A 16336-nucleotide genomic window follows, 5' to 3' on the forward strand; every position below is an offset into this window, starting at 1 on the left:
GGCCCGCAACCTAGCGACGCACTGCCACTTCGCATTGAGCCTGGATGAACAATCTTCGACTCCATTCTCCATAAATGAGGAATTCCTACATTCTGCCTTCCTCATTACAGCTGCGAAACGTTTTCGGCACGACCTCATATTGCAGCGATTAACGATCAAAGAGAAACGCGCTAGCGGTAATCGAGAAGGAAGTGATAGTGGCCGGCAGCATACGGTGGCAACACCGACAGGTTAAGTACTGAAAGGGGATGGCGGCATGCGCCGTAATAATGGAAGCAAGGGTCTCAAGAGATAATAATAATAACTTCTGGAGTTTTAGGTGCCAGAACCACGATATGATTATGAGGCATGCCGTCGTGGAGATCTCCGGAAATTTTGACCAACTGAGGTTCTTTAACGTGCGCCTAAATCTAATTACACGGGTATCTAGCATTCAACCTCTATCGAAATTCGACCGTCACCGCCGGGGGGTGCAAGAGAGGAAGAAGAGCCAGACAGCGTGGAAAGAAGTGGGATGCGAGGGAAGACAACGGCTTCAACGTTTAAGTGACATAAAACCTACCCGTTCTTGAAGCCTAACCTGATGGCGGATTTGGCTCGTATTGGGCGTTGAAGACACAAGGCACTCAACAGAGACCATCTTGTTTCGCCAAACGACGATGCGGCAGTAACTATAGAAATGTCTTAATAATCAATGCTTAATAAGCTCGTTTAGTGCAACCAAAGGCACGCATGCAGAGCGCTCTTGGCAAAGGGCCTCGTCGACCATATTTACCCTCCCTTTTCTTCGAATGCAGTAACCTACGCCCCTCAGTGTGAGCGCACCCATTACCTTGGATATGGTAGGACGTCCAACCGTCGCGGATGATGATCTTCTTCGTGCCGTCCTTGGCGTGGTGCACGTAGATTCCAAATGTCCCTTTCCACACGTCCTGCCTCGTCTTGTTCTTGACCCTAAGCTTCTCCTCCACGATGGAGCTGAGGCTGGACACCCTGTCCACCATGATGGTCACCTCTTCGTCGAGGTTGGACCAGCCGTCGTCGAGAGCCCTGGGCTCGTCGTCGCGCGCCGCAATGCCGCCTTCTGACGGGAACAGCAGGCAAAGGCTGCACGGCTCGTCGGCCGCGCCCGCCAGGCGGCCGGTGCCTGGATAGAGCGCACACAGTCGCTCGGCTGCGCCCTTCAGATCGTCGTCGGTGGCCGCCGCCAGCGCGCCGTCCGGGTACAGCGTACAGAAGGTGCACTGATCGCCACCGTTCTCGGTGATCTCCTCCACCTGGGTGACATCGTCGCTGCCCGAGAAGGCGAATTGGCACTGCTGCTCGGTGTCCGTGAGCAGGTCGGTGGTCTCTTCCACGAACAGCGGTTCCTCGTGCACGGAGCTCGGCTTGTCTAGCAGTGGGGACGGCGGCGTCTCCCACGCGCTCCGTGAGAAGCTGATTTTGTTCGGCGGTGACTCGGCTCTCTCCAGGGTCGTCACCTCCGGCTGCTGCAGCTTGGCGGCGGCTGCTGCGGCTCCCGCGCAGCAGCACGGGCAGTTGTCACCCGTGGGAGACACGACCGAGGCGGCACCGCTGGGCTTGGCCCGCCGGGTCCGGTGCCAGGGCAGCCGGCCGGCCTGGCCCCGCGATGCTGCTGCCGCAGGCTTGGCCCAAAGCTCGGGTGACTCCGCCAGGATGGTGGCGCCAGACTCGGCGGGTTCTCGGCTCCGACAGACCAGCGCGCCCATCGTGCTGAGTGGTGGCGGGGGCCCTGCGGAGAGACAACTTTAATTGAATGGTATTAGGCGACAACAAGCCACTGGCACCGCAAATACTGTTAACGTGAATCACAAGTTGCTCAAGCGAAATGAGCACTTATGATTATGTAACGCAGTTGACGTATGGTGCTGGTTATTCCCATCAGCTATATAAGCTATATAAAGCTATGCATATAACCGGAGCGATATAGCAGATGAGTTCTTAGGTGAGATGGGCATGTAAGGAAGATTTCCAGCCAACCAGACTGACGAGGACACAGGAACAAAAGGGAGACACCGCCGGTCTTTCTTCCTCTGTTCAACCTGCCCAGGCAAGGACAATTCTCGAGATGTACATACCGCGCGCTAATAATGTGATCTTCGAGAAGTAATTACACATAATTCTATAGCAAATTTTTGTATAAGAGCCTTGATGGCAGTTTTTTACGTGGCGAACTCTGAGCCAGCCGCATCTTAATAGCCTGAATTTTTTGTCGAAATCTTGAGAATTGCACACCTATATATTTATGATTGAACGTCAAAGCAAATTAATGAATTTGAATTAATGAGTACCCTGAGACACGTTACTAAGAGCAAACTACGTCCATCTCACGTAAAAACTTCTCCACAAGAGCGCCTGGATTCTGTGGGAGAAAATCTGTATATACTAGATGCACAGTTAGAAGAAGAAAAAAACCTCCTGCATGTTGTAATAAGATGCGGAAGCAACAAACTGTATTTGGAGCTGCCCATCCTTAATAATCACTCGTTTGTCAACTATCTTTAAGGCACTCTGGTGAGATAAGGCTGTGGCCTGATCTTATTTCGCTGTCGTGCCACGACCCTTGGTTCTGCATGTGCAAATGGCGCGTTATATGCAACGTCACGTGTCATTTGAACATCCGGGAGATCCAAGAGCGCGAGGCCTTGAAGCGTTTGTCTGTTCTGTCCACAAAGTACACGAGGCGCCCAGGGCATAGCCTCGGCTAATGAGGAGAATTATAACGAGCCTGTGCGGACCTTCGCTGGGCTCTTGAAGCCTGCTATCTGTTCTTTCCTGCTCCTGTGTTTGCCCCCGTGTGTCCGCTCGCACCGGCCCTAGAGGGGCCGCGTTCCTGAGTGACAACCCCTTGTTCATTTCTCAGTTTTATTTTTTCTCCACTTGTCGAATGTATAGGCTACTACATGTGTGTTATACGTGCAATTACGTTATCCACACATTGGATTCGCCCCGGTATAGCGATCGAATGAGTAGAATATCACTTCAATGTTTTGTCCCTTGTGGCGTCATTTGTACCGTCGCATTTTTGTTTTCATTTAAATCAATCAGTCACATCCCGCTGCTACCCAGTCGATACAAACTTGATATGATTTGCAAATACCGGTTTAGAATGTTTCGTGCACTTTTCAAAAAGAAAATGACTTGTGCTAAAAACTATTTGTCGGAGAAGATGCGAGAGAATGTCGATGTTTGACATGCTATGATGAAAGGTGGCCAGCCGATGGCATACCAAACTTAAGAACGAAATACTTTGGGAATTAAAAAAAGTTTGGTGACCCTAAAATCCTGCTCGACGCCAGCCGGACCATGCGGAGCACAAGCTTGTCGAAGTGAAGAAAACTTAGACCCCGCGCACTACAAAACTCACTTTTCCGTCATCTTCTTTTCTATGTTGGTAAAATGGCAGCTTCTTCTTTACTGCTACGGTGCCGGCTAAAGAGATAGCGTCGTTTTAGATTTGAAAGTTGCTTAACACCTTCGTCAAGGTCAAAGTAGGTGGCTGCGAGGACGACACCATGACGATAATGACTGCTAGAGTCATTATGAACACTGTCATCATCGAAGTGATCGTATTAGTTTCCAAAGTCGATAATCGACCTGTTTTCCGAGCTAATGCAATGCCGGAGCTCGCGAACTTCACGCCACAAAGAACGCTACATACTGATATACGAGAACAAATTTCCAGAGTAATACCCGCGCTCTCTGCGCAAAGCTTGCTGGTGGCACGAACATAAAAGTGGGGTTTATCACTTTTTCGTTAACCTTATTTTTTTTTTCGTTTTGTCTTTCGCATTCGCGGCTCGAAAAAGCTTTCGGCAGAGTTCGGCGGCGCGTGACGTCACTGCATCCCAGGCGGCTGTGCAGGTGTCTATAGGGTGTCGCCAAATAGGTGCAGTTTGGCCCCCTTTAGTGACATTTGCGTTCTCGCTGTTGTGGCTTGGGACTGAGATAAAGCCCTGGATTTATGTGTTCGAGAAATGCGCCCCAGGTTGCGGATACGTATTCCGTCGTCCTAATGGTGTTCCGTAAAGCCCGCGGGTTTTCGAACATTAGTCCAATCCAATAGCATAGTCAAATAGTATACGCTTGCATCTAGAACGAAATCATTTTCAGATCTCGTAAAGTACTGAGAGGTATAAAAGGAAATTAGGGTAAGGCGGGGCAAAATGAGACGCGGGGAAAAACGCGACATTTTGACTTTGCCGCCCTCTATAGCTAATACGAAAAGTACGTTTTCTTTGTTTCTCTATTTCAGCGATAGGTGCCGGTAGTTTTCGACATTTTATGTGTAAACTTTGATGATTGCTCACAGCATTCGCGCGGGAAAAATTGCGCGGCTGATGTCATATGTTCGTGACCCGCTAAAAAGGGGGCGAAATTCTGCTCGGCCAAATATTCGGATCCGTGCATGAAGCTACTCCGGCTCAGTACAACAATCCAATTATTTATGTTGTTACTTTATACTACTAGCTACATGCCACCAAGAGTTTAGCTCATTTGGGGCCGTGGGCCAAAGGGGAATTTTTTTTGTATTCGGGCATGTGGGAGGGGCAAAACGCGACAAAAAGGCATTGAATTACCTTATAGAGTGTCTTATTAAGTGAACCATTTATTTACGCTCATTATATATCACATTTTTTTGTTAAGGATCTTGCGGACGTACAAGCGAGTATCTAGAGTTTCCTGGGAGGAAAACGACATGAAAAAAGCACTGAATGTTTTTAGGAGTTTCGGAGCAGCACAGCGCCGGCTTCTGTGGGCATTCAATGCGTGGAGTGCAAAGACTGGGGGCATCAAGACTGCGTGGCGGCCCACGGAGTGAATTTGAAGTGTTTCTACTGCAAGAACTGAGAGGATAAAATTTTTCACGCTGTCTCGTGTTGCCTCACGCAGCGTCTCGTTTTGCCCCGCAGGTTGGGGCAAAATGCGACATGTGGTGCATTTTTTGTTTCTTTTTAAAATAAAATTTTGAACCGTCGCAGCATGCCCATATTTATGTAGCACATACCTTGTACCCAAAAGAAAGTTCCTGTGTTGACATTTAATGGCACCGAGTGAAATAAAAAAAAAGATATTCACTACTTTCAATTTTTTGTCGCGTTTTGCTCTTACCCTAAAGAAAATGGTAAGCTGCAGGCGTACGCTCTTGTTGGGAAATGAAAAAAAAAAGAAACGGAAAAAGATGAGTATGAGGCAGAAAAAAAAGAAGAAACGACGGAAAAGCTAAGACGTGTTTCTCATTTCATTATTTCGCACCTCCGCCGCCATCCGGAAAAACGTTTGTTGTTTATATTAAAATAAATGCGCTATTATTTACATAATTGTTCTTTCCAACGTTTCCCGAGTCTCTAAAGCGTGGCTGAGATTGTTACAATACATTTATCTGCACAACAACAACAACAATATAAGGGAAATAAATCAATCGCTTATTCACGCAAGACATAGCTGTCACGTTCTATATATAGAACGCCTAACTGCATAAAACACACAATTATACGAAAAACGTCCGTCGCTATTCAGGGCTGTGTCAGTCTATTCTTTCTCTCGTCGCTTTAGAGCTCCAGTTCACAAACATAGAACATACCCTGTCAAAGAGCGCAGCGAAAGTCCCAATAGCTTGGCGCCTGCAAGTCATGTCCTTATTTGTCAGGAAACTAAGGCACCTACATCGCGCGTTGCGGTCCAAAGCATGCATTCAGGCCGTATAGAAACAGTGCACCGCGGACAAAAGGACGTCGACTGTGGTGCTATAGTGACAATACGCGAGAGCTTCGGGCACGCGTAGAAGCTTCCGGGTTGCGATATACTGAGTGAGATGCACAAAGAGATACGAAGCGCGCATGAACTAGTTTATCTGCTTCATCTCGAAACACATGCTTCATCCCGAAGCTTTGTTTGCGCATGGTACACACGAACTAGCTGCGGAGCACATTGCGTTTTTACGTACACTTCCGCGAGAAGCCCGAAACTTGGTTGGCGACACGTTGCCCCAATGCTACAGGGCTCTCGCTGTCTAAGCATTAAGCGTCTGAGGATAACAAGCGCGCTTTTATTCTTCTGTTCTCGTGTTTATTTCTGTGCCTTGACAACTCTATACATACATACATACAGTCTGCGATAGCACATTACCGCACTGGGAAAATGTCACAGGGCCGATCAGCTTCGTGTGCAAGTATGTAAAATCACTCCTTTATCGAGGGCTGCAAGTTTAGAGGGACGGAGCTGTGGTTCGCAAAGCAGCACATCGTACCTACGTCGTTGTTTAATTGGTCTTCTGAATCATTTTTACAGCAATTACCGGCCTGGTAAAGAGAGAGGTGCCCACAGAATGGTGGCCGAAATCACGAAGCTTTTATTTTTTTTATGGGCTTTCCTCTATCGGCCGTCTTCAATAAAGATGGGTTCTAAATGAAGATTGCTAAAGTTTTGCACCACGAACACTTGCGGCGTGCATAAGAATACTTTCTCAATAAAGGAGCCCAAATTATCTCTTCCTTACGTGTCCTATATTTATAATCATTTTGTGTTATACAGGCGCAACGGCTTCACACTAAATAACATCGTGGCCGTACGCTTGCAGCAGGCATTACCAAACGCAGTGGTATAACTCAACGATTTGCAATGATTTGTAGCTTGCCAATTTCTGTCGACAATTTTAGCGTCGCAAGAATGCTCCAATCCAACCACAACAGTGTAGAAAGCTTCCATCACGTAACTTGTTAATACGCCGTTGCTTGGAGCCACGCAGTTAAGTGAATGAGGAAATGTTAAAGAAACGTCTAGGAATGCACGTACGTTTATTTTCCATCAGTGAAGCTGTTTATCCGCGCTTTCCATCGTCCAGCTTGCAAGCACGTTGGCAACCATGCCGTTTCTAAGTTCGCATTCGCTTCGGCAGTTATTTCGGCCGCTCGATATAGTTCTTCCTCTTCTCTGTTTATTCCCATCCTGGCGCTGTTCCTGCTTTGAATGCGCATTCTTTCTTTGACTTCCTCTGAGAATATGCAACGAAAGAACTGTAACGAAGCTTACGTCACCACTGCTGCATATTTGTTCCTGCTTGCATGCCCTTACATAATATTCGGCATACTCGTACAACAACACGGTGCCCTGGTAAGTTTCATGAAAGGACTAGGTTCCGGGTTCATTTACGTCGGTCATTTCCTCCATAAGCGTTGTTTCTTGTGCTTCCTCGTGCATTCATTTCTTGTCTAAGTGGCCTGCGATCATAAGCCAGCAGGGGCCCAGCCAGACATCTCTTTCGGGGGGGTTTGAATTATACTTTATGCATGTTCTTGAGTGCGTTTGTATGTGTGCGTGTATATATACGCAAGCAAAACTGAATATTTTCAGGGGGGGTTGACCCCCCCCCCCCCGGCTACGCCCTTGTAAGCCAGTGTCTATGGTTACCTAGTGCAGGTTTATTGCCTTTATTTATCGCCACTATGGACGGATATCGATCGCCCTGGTGAAAGATGGCGTGAAAGAATTATCATCAAATGCGGACCCCCACGCAAGGGGTTTTCAACTGCAGTCACAGCGGGGCTACGTAGCGCACACATCGACGTGTGTTTTCTTTGGGAAAGGATCGCGCGTAGAATATTCAGCGTAGCGTCAGTAAAAGCGGAGCGAATAAATGTCATTGCAAGCTTAAGGCCAGAGACCGCGTGATCAAGGACGCATAAGAGCGAATAAATTGAGTTTCCAATTGTACGCGCCTGGCCGTATGCAGATGAAATCAACATCAGAGCAAGAAGAAGACGAAAGAGAAAATTGTGACAACGTTCACGACTACGTAGATTAGAGCAACTTATGCTACAACGAAAAACAAAAAGATTAGGAGGGATAAAACACAAGAGGCTGTACGCAAAGACAGCAGCGCGGCAAAAGGAAGATTCTTTTAAAACGGGAACCTGATTATGGGTAAACGAAGTCAAGACTGCCGTGCAGATGAAATCTAATTTCGGTGCCTATACTAAACTCATGCAGCAACCGTAGGCTGTGGACGCTGCCCATGGAAACAATGTTCGCGGAAAGCGGGCGACCACAGTTACCCTTCCTATAATAACTTTTCCTTCCTCTGCGGAAGGGGCTATCGCCTCTGTTTTCTTTCGTCCCCGAAAGCAGGCAATTATGTTGGCAAAAGAAAACAGGCGCCGCTTTCGTGTTTGAGGCCCCCCAAGTACAAGAAAGTGATGAAGGGTCAGCACGTGTAAAATAGGGAAGTAGTCAACGTCTTAGGATAACAGAGAGCCGAGCTAGTTTGTAAGTATTCATTCTAAAAAGATAGGGCGTGCAAACGCGGACACAAGAAATAAGTCACGACACCGTAAACGCCGACTAACAACTGAAGAGACCTAGATCGCTAACCTAGATCGCGAACAGATCGCTAACTGGAGGCTCACATTCTAATCTATTTTTACGTTGTCGAGAGTGTAAGCGCACGCCGAAATTCGATGAATGCGGAGTTGTGTACCGGCATAGGAATAAAGAAACGCGTCTGATGATTGAGGCATGGCATATCGATAATAGTGGTAGCGCATGCGTGAGCCAACCGTCGATTAACTTGCATAAAGATGAAATCAAGTGCCCTAACAGTTATCTTTCACGCAGACTCCCCCGCGTGCCGGGCTGATAGGTTTGCCTATTGCACGGGCATGCGCAGATAAGTTTTCGAGCCTTCTTTCTTTCCCGCCGTTGTGTGTCTCTTCAGTTGTTAGCAGGCGTCCGTGTTTTCGCGCCCTGTCGTCTTAGAATAGTCATCGTCATCATGCTTCTTTCCATTACAGTACTGATAACAGCGCAGCCGAAGCGCCCAGTGCCAGTATGAATCAATAATGCTTGTACTTGCGAAATGAGAAAAACCACAGCTATTCGATTTCGCACCAAGGGCCGCTAGCCGTCATCAAGCTTTCGCCGACCCAACGAATTAATGTTATCTGCCCAAACAGTGGAGATAAATGTTATTTATCTAAGCTGCTATACTAAGTGGTTTTCAGGAACTTTAACGCACCGGAGAATTAAGAGCCGGGACGCCAGTTCTAGTGGAACCTTTCGTAATTACTAAAAGCTACGTATTACGCTGTAATTGTTTTAAAACGCAATTTCTAGCCAATCCTCGTGCTGGACATGTCAGCGAATGCGGCAAGCCAATGGCAAAGAGCGCAGACTTCTGAATGGGTGTTTTGTAAAGCATGGCGACAATGACGTATTTCTTGCTCCAGCAATCGTTCAGGTTCCCTGCAGCGAGAAAAAAAGAATATTAAGCAACTACCCTTGGTTACCGTCTACGTTGCTAATACAGAGCCGCAGCTGGGGCGTGGATTTGTGTGCCATCTCAAGTGCGCTCTATATACAAGCGCTGTTTTCGAGCCTCAGGGAAAAAAAAATTTCTTGGCCCACGCGGCGAGGGCTGCCCATTTCCGACGCTTATGGGCAACGTTCCACGACTGGTCAGCGGTATTGCGCGTCACTGAGACACGCGTTTCCGTTGCGGCAATAATTGGTCACCGACTGGCTCGTGCTCAACCACGAGCAACCAGCTATAGGCCCAGACATTTGCTCATCAGTCCGCTCGCGCGAGCAAAACGTTAGGGGTGCCGAGTTGCGCGCCTCAGCAGAGAACCCGAGGGCGTAGAGTGCACGTTGCAGGGGGAAGGCCCTTGGTAATAAGCGGCTGATGGAAACGCGGGCCCACTTGGGAACCGGCCAGCTTTCGCCGCTCGCGCTAACTTCCTGGCGGCGCGCGCGCATTTAGTCGGAGAGTGTATAGGAGGACCGCTGGCGCACCGGCACGTCCACTTATGTGGGAGGCGGCTGGGGCCGTGCCCAAAAACAAAGCCGACTGTGAGAGTTTATCCTTTCCCGATGAAGAAGGAGGAGGCAACATCTACCGCGGCCTTGCTGCCTTGCACCCCCGACCCCACATCGTGCGCGAATAAGTGAACGCGGCTAACCGATGCGCGCGAGAGCGCCAGGACAAATTATTAAGCTGAGTCTGCGTAGTGCCCGAAACGGGAGCGGGGGATGAAGAAGTGGAAGAGGGTTAGCGGAGACAAGTGACCCAGGCTGACGACTATAGCGTCAGCTTGAGCACGGAGGGCCGAGATCGTTGCGCGCAGTTTCTCAGTCCGATGTCGAACCAGCGCGTATAGCATGAGAAGACAGCTTTCCATTTCAGCTGAGACGCAGCGTTCGAAACCATGGTGCGCTTGTATCACATTAAAAATCCTCTTGAGCATATAATCTCAACTTCTCAGACACGTTTCTTGTCATCTGCTATGTTTAGATAAAAAAAAAAGAAAAAGAAGAGTAACTTCAATAGACAGCTCCTCCGCATTTCCAGGTATCTCGGGATTACGTGAAAGTTCCTTCCTTTCTTTTCTCTTTCAACACAGCAGCCAAAACATACCCCACTTGTTCAAGTTGTGTATTATAAATCCATAACCATACCAGAAAAGGAAACCGGTGCCAGCGCCCAAACCCAGAGCAATAACCACACAAAGCTTCACCTTAATATACGCTCATTTCCTATAAGTGGAACGAACTGCGGCTTTCTCTAGATTACAGTGTAAACAAAGATCCCACTCGGCATGACTTAAGCACACAGCTCCATTAACGACGACAGTTTGTGCGTGTACCGGTGTCCTTGCAGCCTTATCAGAGCGGTCACTACGCATTCCTGCGATGGTGCTCATGTCAAATAGTGGCACCACCCAAATGCATCATGCAGTCTGCATCACGCGTGGAAAAGACAGTGTCCAGCAGCTTTGGACAACACATTTGCCGTTTCTTGCAGATTATCCATTGCTTACGAGCAAGTGTCAACGTTTGTTTTTGTTAGCAAATTGTCCGTCATGACAAAGCCGAAGGTTCTGTCTGCTTTCGATAAAAATACGCTGTTTTTAAGATAAGAATAAGCTGTTGTTTCATCAGAAGATGAAACGCAAAGATGTATGATCCTTCTTTCAATAAAGAGTACAAGTTAGCGCTTTTAACATGAATCAACTGATTGTGCTTACAAAAAGAGAAAAAAGGGGGAGAACATTGCAGTCCCAAAAAGTCGAGATAAGCAGCTACGATTATCAAATATTCACTGAAATGTGAAAAGTGTTCCCTTTCGCGACGATTTCGCTAGAGCAAGGCTCCCCAGCATAGTGAAGATAGCATGCTGCAGACTAAACTTTCACACAGCAGCCGCCCTCCGCATCATTGTCCTACTCACTCCGTCAAGGGAACCTCTTCGGCTGAAGCACCATTTTTGTGCAACTCTGAGACTATAGTTGGCACAGAAGTATGACTTCACCCGGAAGACACGGGCAGTATCAGCTCGGGTACGACTAGAGATTAACCGGGCGAGTAGTGCTGCCCTCATATTTTGTTCCAAACTAACCTGGAGTGAGACGTTGTAGGGCTCTCTGTAGAGGAGTTTCCGGAGAGGCCGACATGAGCGACATGACTGTGGTGAACGGCGCGGATATTAAAGTGCGCGCCGCGAAATGACAGTGGAAGACAAGGAAGAAGAAACTGGCAGGGGCGTGAAAAAGCGAGAAGGATAACGCCGATTGGAGAAAACCACGGCGATCGTTCGGCACGAGGAGAGAGGGAAGCGAAGCGAACTGGAAGAAGAAGAAGCAGTGGCTGGTATGTTTGCTTGCCTTTTGTGTTAAATCATTAGTTATAACTTTACAAATTTTTATAAACAACTATTGGCCAATCCCCCAGTGCGGGTATGAGCCATGTGTAGAGGCACATCATCATCATCATCATCATCATTATGATTCAACATTGTTAAAATTAACTTCTAAATTTTAAACTACGATTCCTTGGCCAATCCCCCAGAGTGGGTATGTGCCATAGTATTGAAGGAAAAACAAACAAACAAACAAGCATCGACACATATTTGATCGAGCGCCAAAATTTCCTATCAAATTTGTAATGTTTCTATTCTGTAACCTCCCCTCTAGAGTACTATATAACATATTATAAAATCACCCAATTCTTGGCCAATCCCCCACAGTGGGTGTGAGCCACAGCTGAAGGTGAGCAAGAACAAGACGGGCCACGCGTATTGGGCGTCGGGTTTTGGACCCGAGCCACGGCGTCTTAGTATACCCGAGTCCTGAGCGACCTACTGGGTACCTGCTGTTCCTGGCTGTGAGTCTCTGATGCGCTGCTGCTGGGAAAACGTTCCTGTGCCCGTGGACAGGTCCGAGCAGTCGGGCTACGGGCCCGAGCTCGGACGCGGCTGTCCGGCCGGTGCGAGCTCGGGCCCGTAGCCCGAGCTCGGACGGTCCGAGCTCCGGTCGGTCCGAGCGGTCTCGTCCTTCAGGAAGTGTCTTAAGGCGATGTCTCAGACATTTCAAAAGTAAAAGAACCTGCACGTTGTGAAAAACAGAACCATAACGTAACAATGACTATAGTGGCGAACTAACAAGCATGGGGAGAAGACAATTTGTTTCGACGCTAACGGTCATTAGCTGTCCATTTGGAATTCCTTCTAAGTCCATGGTCTGACGATAGCGGGAGATCTGGTGAGCCCTGTGAACTTGATCCATTGCATCCTGAAGTATATTCGGCGGTCCCCCGCGCTACGGAAAAAGGTGGTGCGAAGGGCAAGGTAATGTAATGACCGTAAATAGGTGGGTATGGAGCAGGACATGTCACGACGAACCATATTTATGCGTGAGGTACGCATATAGAAAGCATGGCCATATGCTTCGCTTTCATCACTGAAGACATTCATAGAAAGCATGAGCCTGCAACTGAGCCATACGACCGTTCGTTTGTAGGCGGTAGGAGGTGGATAGCTTGTGCTCTGTAGACCAAGATAAGAGGATTATCGGGTATTCTAGACAAGAAAGAGCGGTCGCAGCGCGTTGCTGTCGTGACGAGCGGTGGAGTGGGAGGACGCCATGCAGGAGAAAGTCAACGACATCGGTGGCGCAACTCGTTAGGGAGACTCTCGTGATCGCGAAGCGCGTAATCTACTTCATTAGAGTCATTCACGTCGGAAAGAGGTCAAGCAGTTCACGCTAACGTGATATAAGAAGAGGAAATAAAGGCGAAACACAGAGCGGTTAAACAGATTCCCTCCGGTTGGCTACTCTGCACTGGGATGTGCGGAGATGGTATAAAAAAAATATGAGTAGGAAAGAAGGCATGAAGAAAATCTGCCCGCACCAACCCGTGAAAAGCAGCTGACAACAATGGAAATGCTCGGAAGGAATGTTCATGAGGTGAAAACGCTCGGCAGGCTGCAGAGGAAGCTTCCCGGCGTAGGCCGAAGCCACAATGACTACACCGTGACGCGGAGAGCTGTATGCAGACTAAGCCAAAAAAGAAAAGAAAAGAGACAAAGACAACGACTCCGCAAGCAGTATGCGATTCTGCGAGGTGTCCCACCATCGGCACGTCGTGAAGCTGCCGAAAAACGAGGAAACGGCAATGTTGGGGAAATATGAGCAGAAAGAAGTTCTGGGCCTGCAGTGATTATGTTGAGGTCGAATGGAATGCTGCTATTCAGCACGAGTACCCGAACGGGGGCGGCGAAAATGCGGCGTCGTTATTTTGTGTGCCTCTGCGTTCAAATCACTTGCAGTCAGAACACGGACATGCGTATTGTATGTAACAGGATAACGAGGATCCACTGAATGACTAGACAGACATGTCAGCGTCCTTGTGCAAATCAGCAGATCTACAGATGTTGACAAACGAGCATAGTCACGGATCCATAAAACCAAGCGACGAAACCGGCCCAAGGACCCTTGAGCGATTAAAACAGGCAGACGACGTGGTGGTCGGCAATTAGCGGAAACATGGGAATAAAAAGATGTGCCGCAGCCTCAGGACGACCAAAAACTGGAATACAACGACAACTCATGGTCAGAGTAAGTTTCGTGCACAGGCGGTGCCGCCTATGTTGGGGAGAGCGAAGCGACATCTGCTGCGGAGCTCCGGTGCTCCGCATCTCCACCATTCTGTAACGGGTAGGCGCGTTATGTATAAATATAGTCAAGCTATCAGACGAGACAGTTGGGTGTCAGGCTGCCACTGGAGTAGCAAGGAGGGGGGGGGGGGGGAGATAGGAGGGTTCACACACTCCCCCGAATTTTTTTTCAATCTTGCATGTGTATGCATGTACACATACATACGCACGCACGAACATACATAAAGCATGGTTGAACGCCGCCCCCCGCAGAAAAAAAAAATCTGTTTACGCCCCTGCAGGCTGCCCCCCGAAGCAATATTTAGTCGTATAAATGATGCCATAAAAGGTGCACTCGATTTGTAAACTTCGTAGCTTCTAAACGTCCTTGCACTACCTTCATTGCCTTCATTTCCTAATGGTCGAAACTTCACAAACGTTCATACTCTGATAGAGTGTGCAGTATTTTAGTGCTTCCCTTGTTATTTATTTATGTATTATATTTCTTCCCTGCGACGAGCAGCAGCCGGCGCCACTTAAGGCGCCAACATATCTAAATCCATATAAAAAGCAATAAGTAGAGGCGATGATGTGACAGCGTTATGAGGAATACATTTCGTAACCTCTCATGGCGGAAGTCTCGCGAAGCTTTGCGACTCCCACTTTTGCGAGGCGACACAGCTTGAAGCTAATCTAGATATACAGCGGACATGTTCACTTGCAATATGCAGGAAACACGGTATACGAGGCTTTTTAAGTTCGATATTTCATTACCGTAGGCCATGTCATGGTTTATCTGTCGGTTATCCTCAGACCACGGTAACCTGACAGTGTTACACTCGGTTAGTGTTTGAGACGGAAAAAGCCGATACAGTGTCAATCATCTCACGCTGCCGCGGAATAGCGTAGCATTTAGCCAAACACTAGCGAAGTCTATTGCAGGATACCTGTCAATCTGCCAACCAAGCGTTGCTGCTAAAATACCACACACTACGGAGCGCGAGACATAACAGAGCTTGCAGTCCTTTGTTTCCTGATTACAAAACAACTTCGTGGTTCTATGCGCACTCAGCTAACATAGACAATAACATTAAGAACCTTTGGCAACATTCTTTCACTCAGTAACACTTTATAGGCACCACTTTTATGCGCCTACCTGGGCTATGCGGCTTCAAAGCCTACTTTAAAATCTACCGCAGTTCACTTAGTAGTGCCCTTGAGATATGACAGCCACTTCGACTTAGGAGCGAAGCTGGCATATTGTTTTACGCGCAACGGAGGTGCTGTTTGCTGCCCTCAGTGTGCTGGACCAGGCAATTTAGCGTGCTACTCTGTGTGCCTGTATATGGCGTTCTGTGTTTCTTTATTTTTATTTTGAGGTTTTACGTGCCATAACCTCGATACGATAATGGGACACATCGTATAATGGGTGACTCCGGATGGTTTCATTAGCGTGCACCTAAGTCTAAGTACACGCGTTTTATTTTATTTTTTATTTATTTGTTTACCTATGTATTTTATTTATTTATTTATTTATTTATTTATTTATTTATTTATTTATTTATTTATTTATACATTTATTTATTTATTGCATTTGCCGTTAATCTACCATGGCGGGCATGTTATGCTCGGGTGAATGTGTGAACAGGTCATCTCTTATTTCACCTTCGGCGTACAGACCAAAGCACATACTAGAGGTATGGTCAGGCAGAGAGAGATATGGTCAGGCAAGTACTCTCAAACATCGATTAGAAATGTTCTTCTGTCATATGTGTCTCCTTTTTCTATTTACTTCTTCGCGGAATGCGTCTTTCAATTTCGCTCTTACCACGTACAAATGAACGAAACAGCGATGCAACTGCGGTTACAGACAGTTGGCTGTGTAAAAGTATTACAGCAGTAATCCAGTGGATTATGCAGATTTGTCAGAACCATGTAACTTCTATTTTGACACCCCCCCCCCCCCCCCCCGCTTCAGGAGTCGCATATATATGATTGTAACATTTTTAAGCACTGAATAAGAACGACAAACAATAAAGCATACATTCTTAAACACTTTCACCATATCACAACGCTAGAATGAAAAGCTTACACAGGCATGAAAAACATCCACTCGTTCTACTAAAGCACGCACCATCGTAGCGTGTTATGAGGATGTAATTATGCTAAGTAAACATGCCGCAGATGCTGTTTAGAAGGGCTTAGATACTCGCCGTCTGTATATAGTTGCAATTACTTACTTGCGGAAATAATACTCAAAAGTCCAGCTAGACGCCAGTAGCTGCTTCCTTATAAATTTGTCCGTTCATAATGGCGCACCCAGCCAAAACAGTGAACCTCTTTATTAAATGACCATTACGCATAAGTAATTTGATAGCCCGTTCGTAT

The 16336-nt window shown here is 47.4% G+C and overlaps 1 protein-coding gene across 1 annotated transcript in view; it reads right to left on the minus strand.

Moving 5' to 3' along the window:
• Positions 1 to 355: 355 nt before the first annotated feature.
• Positions 356 to 16336, minus strand: part of LOC119378955 (uncharacterized) — a 126310-nt gene continuing 110329 nt past the window's right edge. The window contains exon 2 of the mRNA XM_037648063.2: positions 356 to 1753. Coding sequence (XP_037503991.1) covers positions 699 to 1730 — 1032 coding nt within the window. The 5' untranslated portion in view covers positions 1731 to 1753 and the 3' untranslated portion in view covers positions 356 to 698. The remainder of the gene's footprint in view (positions 1754 to 16336) is intronic.

The sequence above is a fragment of the Rhipicephalus sanguineus genome, chromosome 1 (genome assembly GCF_013339695.2).
Source record: "Rhipicephalus sanguineus isolate Rsan-2018 chromosome 1, BIME_Rsan_1.4, whole genome shotgun sequence".
NCBI lineage: Eukaryota > Metazoa > Arthropoda > Arachnida > Ixodida > Ixodidae > Rhipicephalus > Rhipicephalus sanguineus.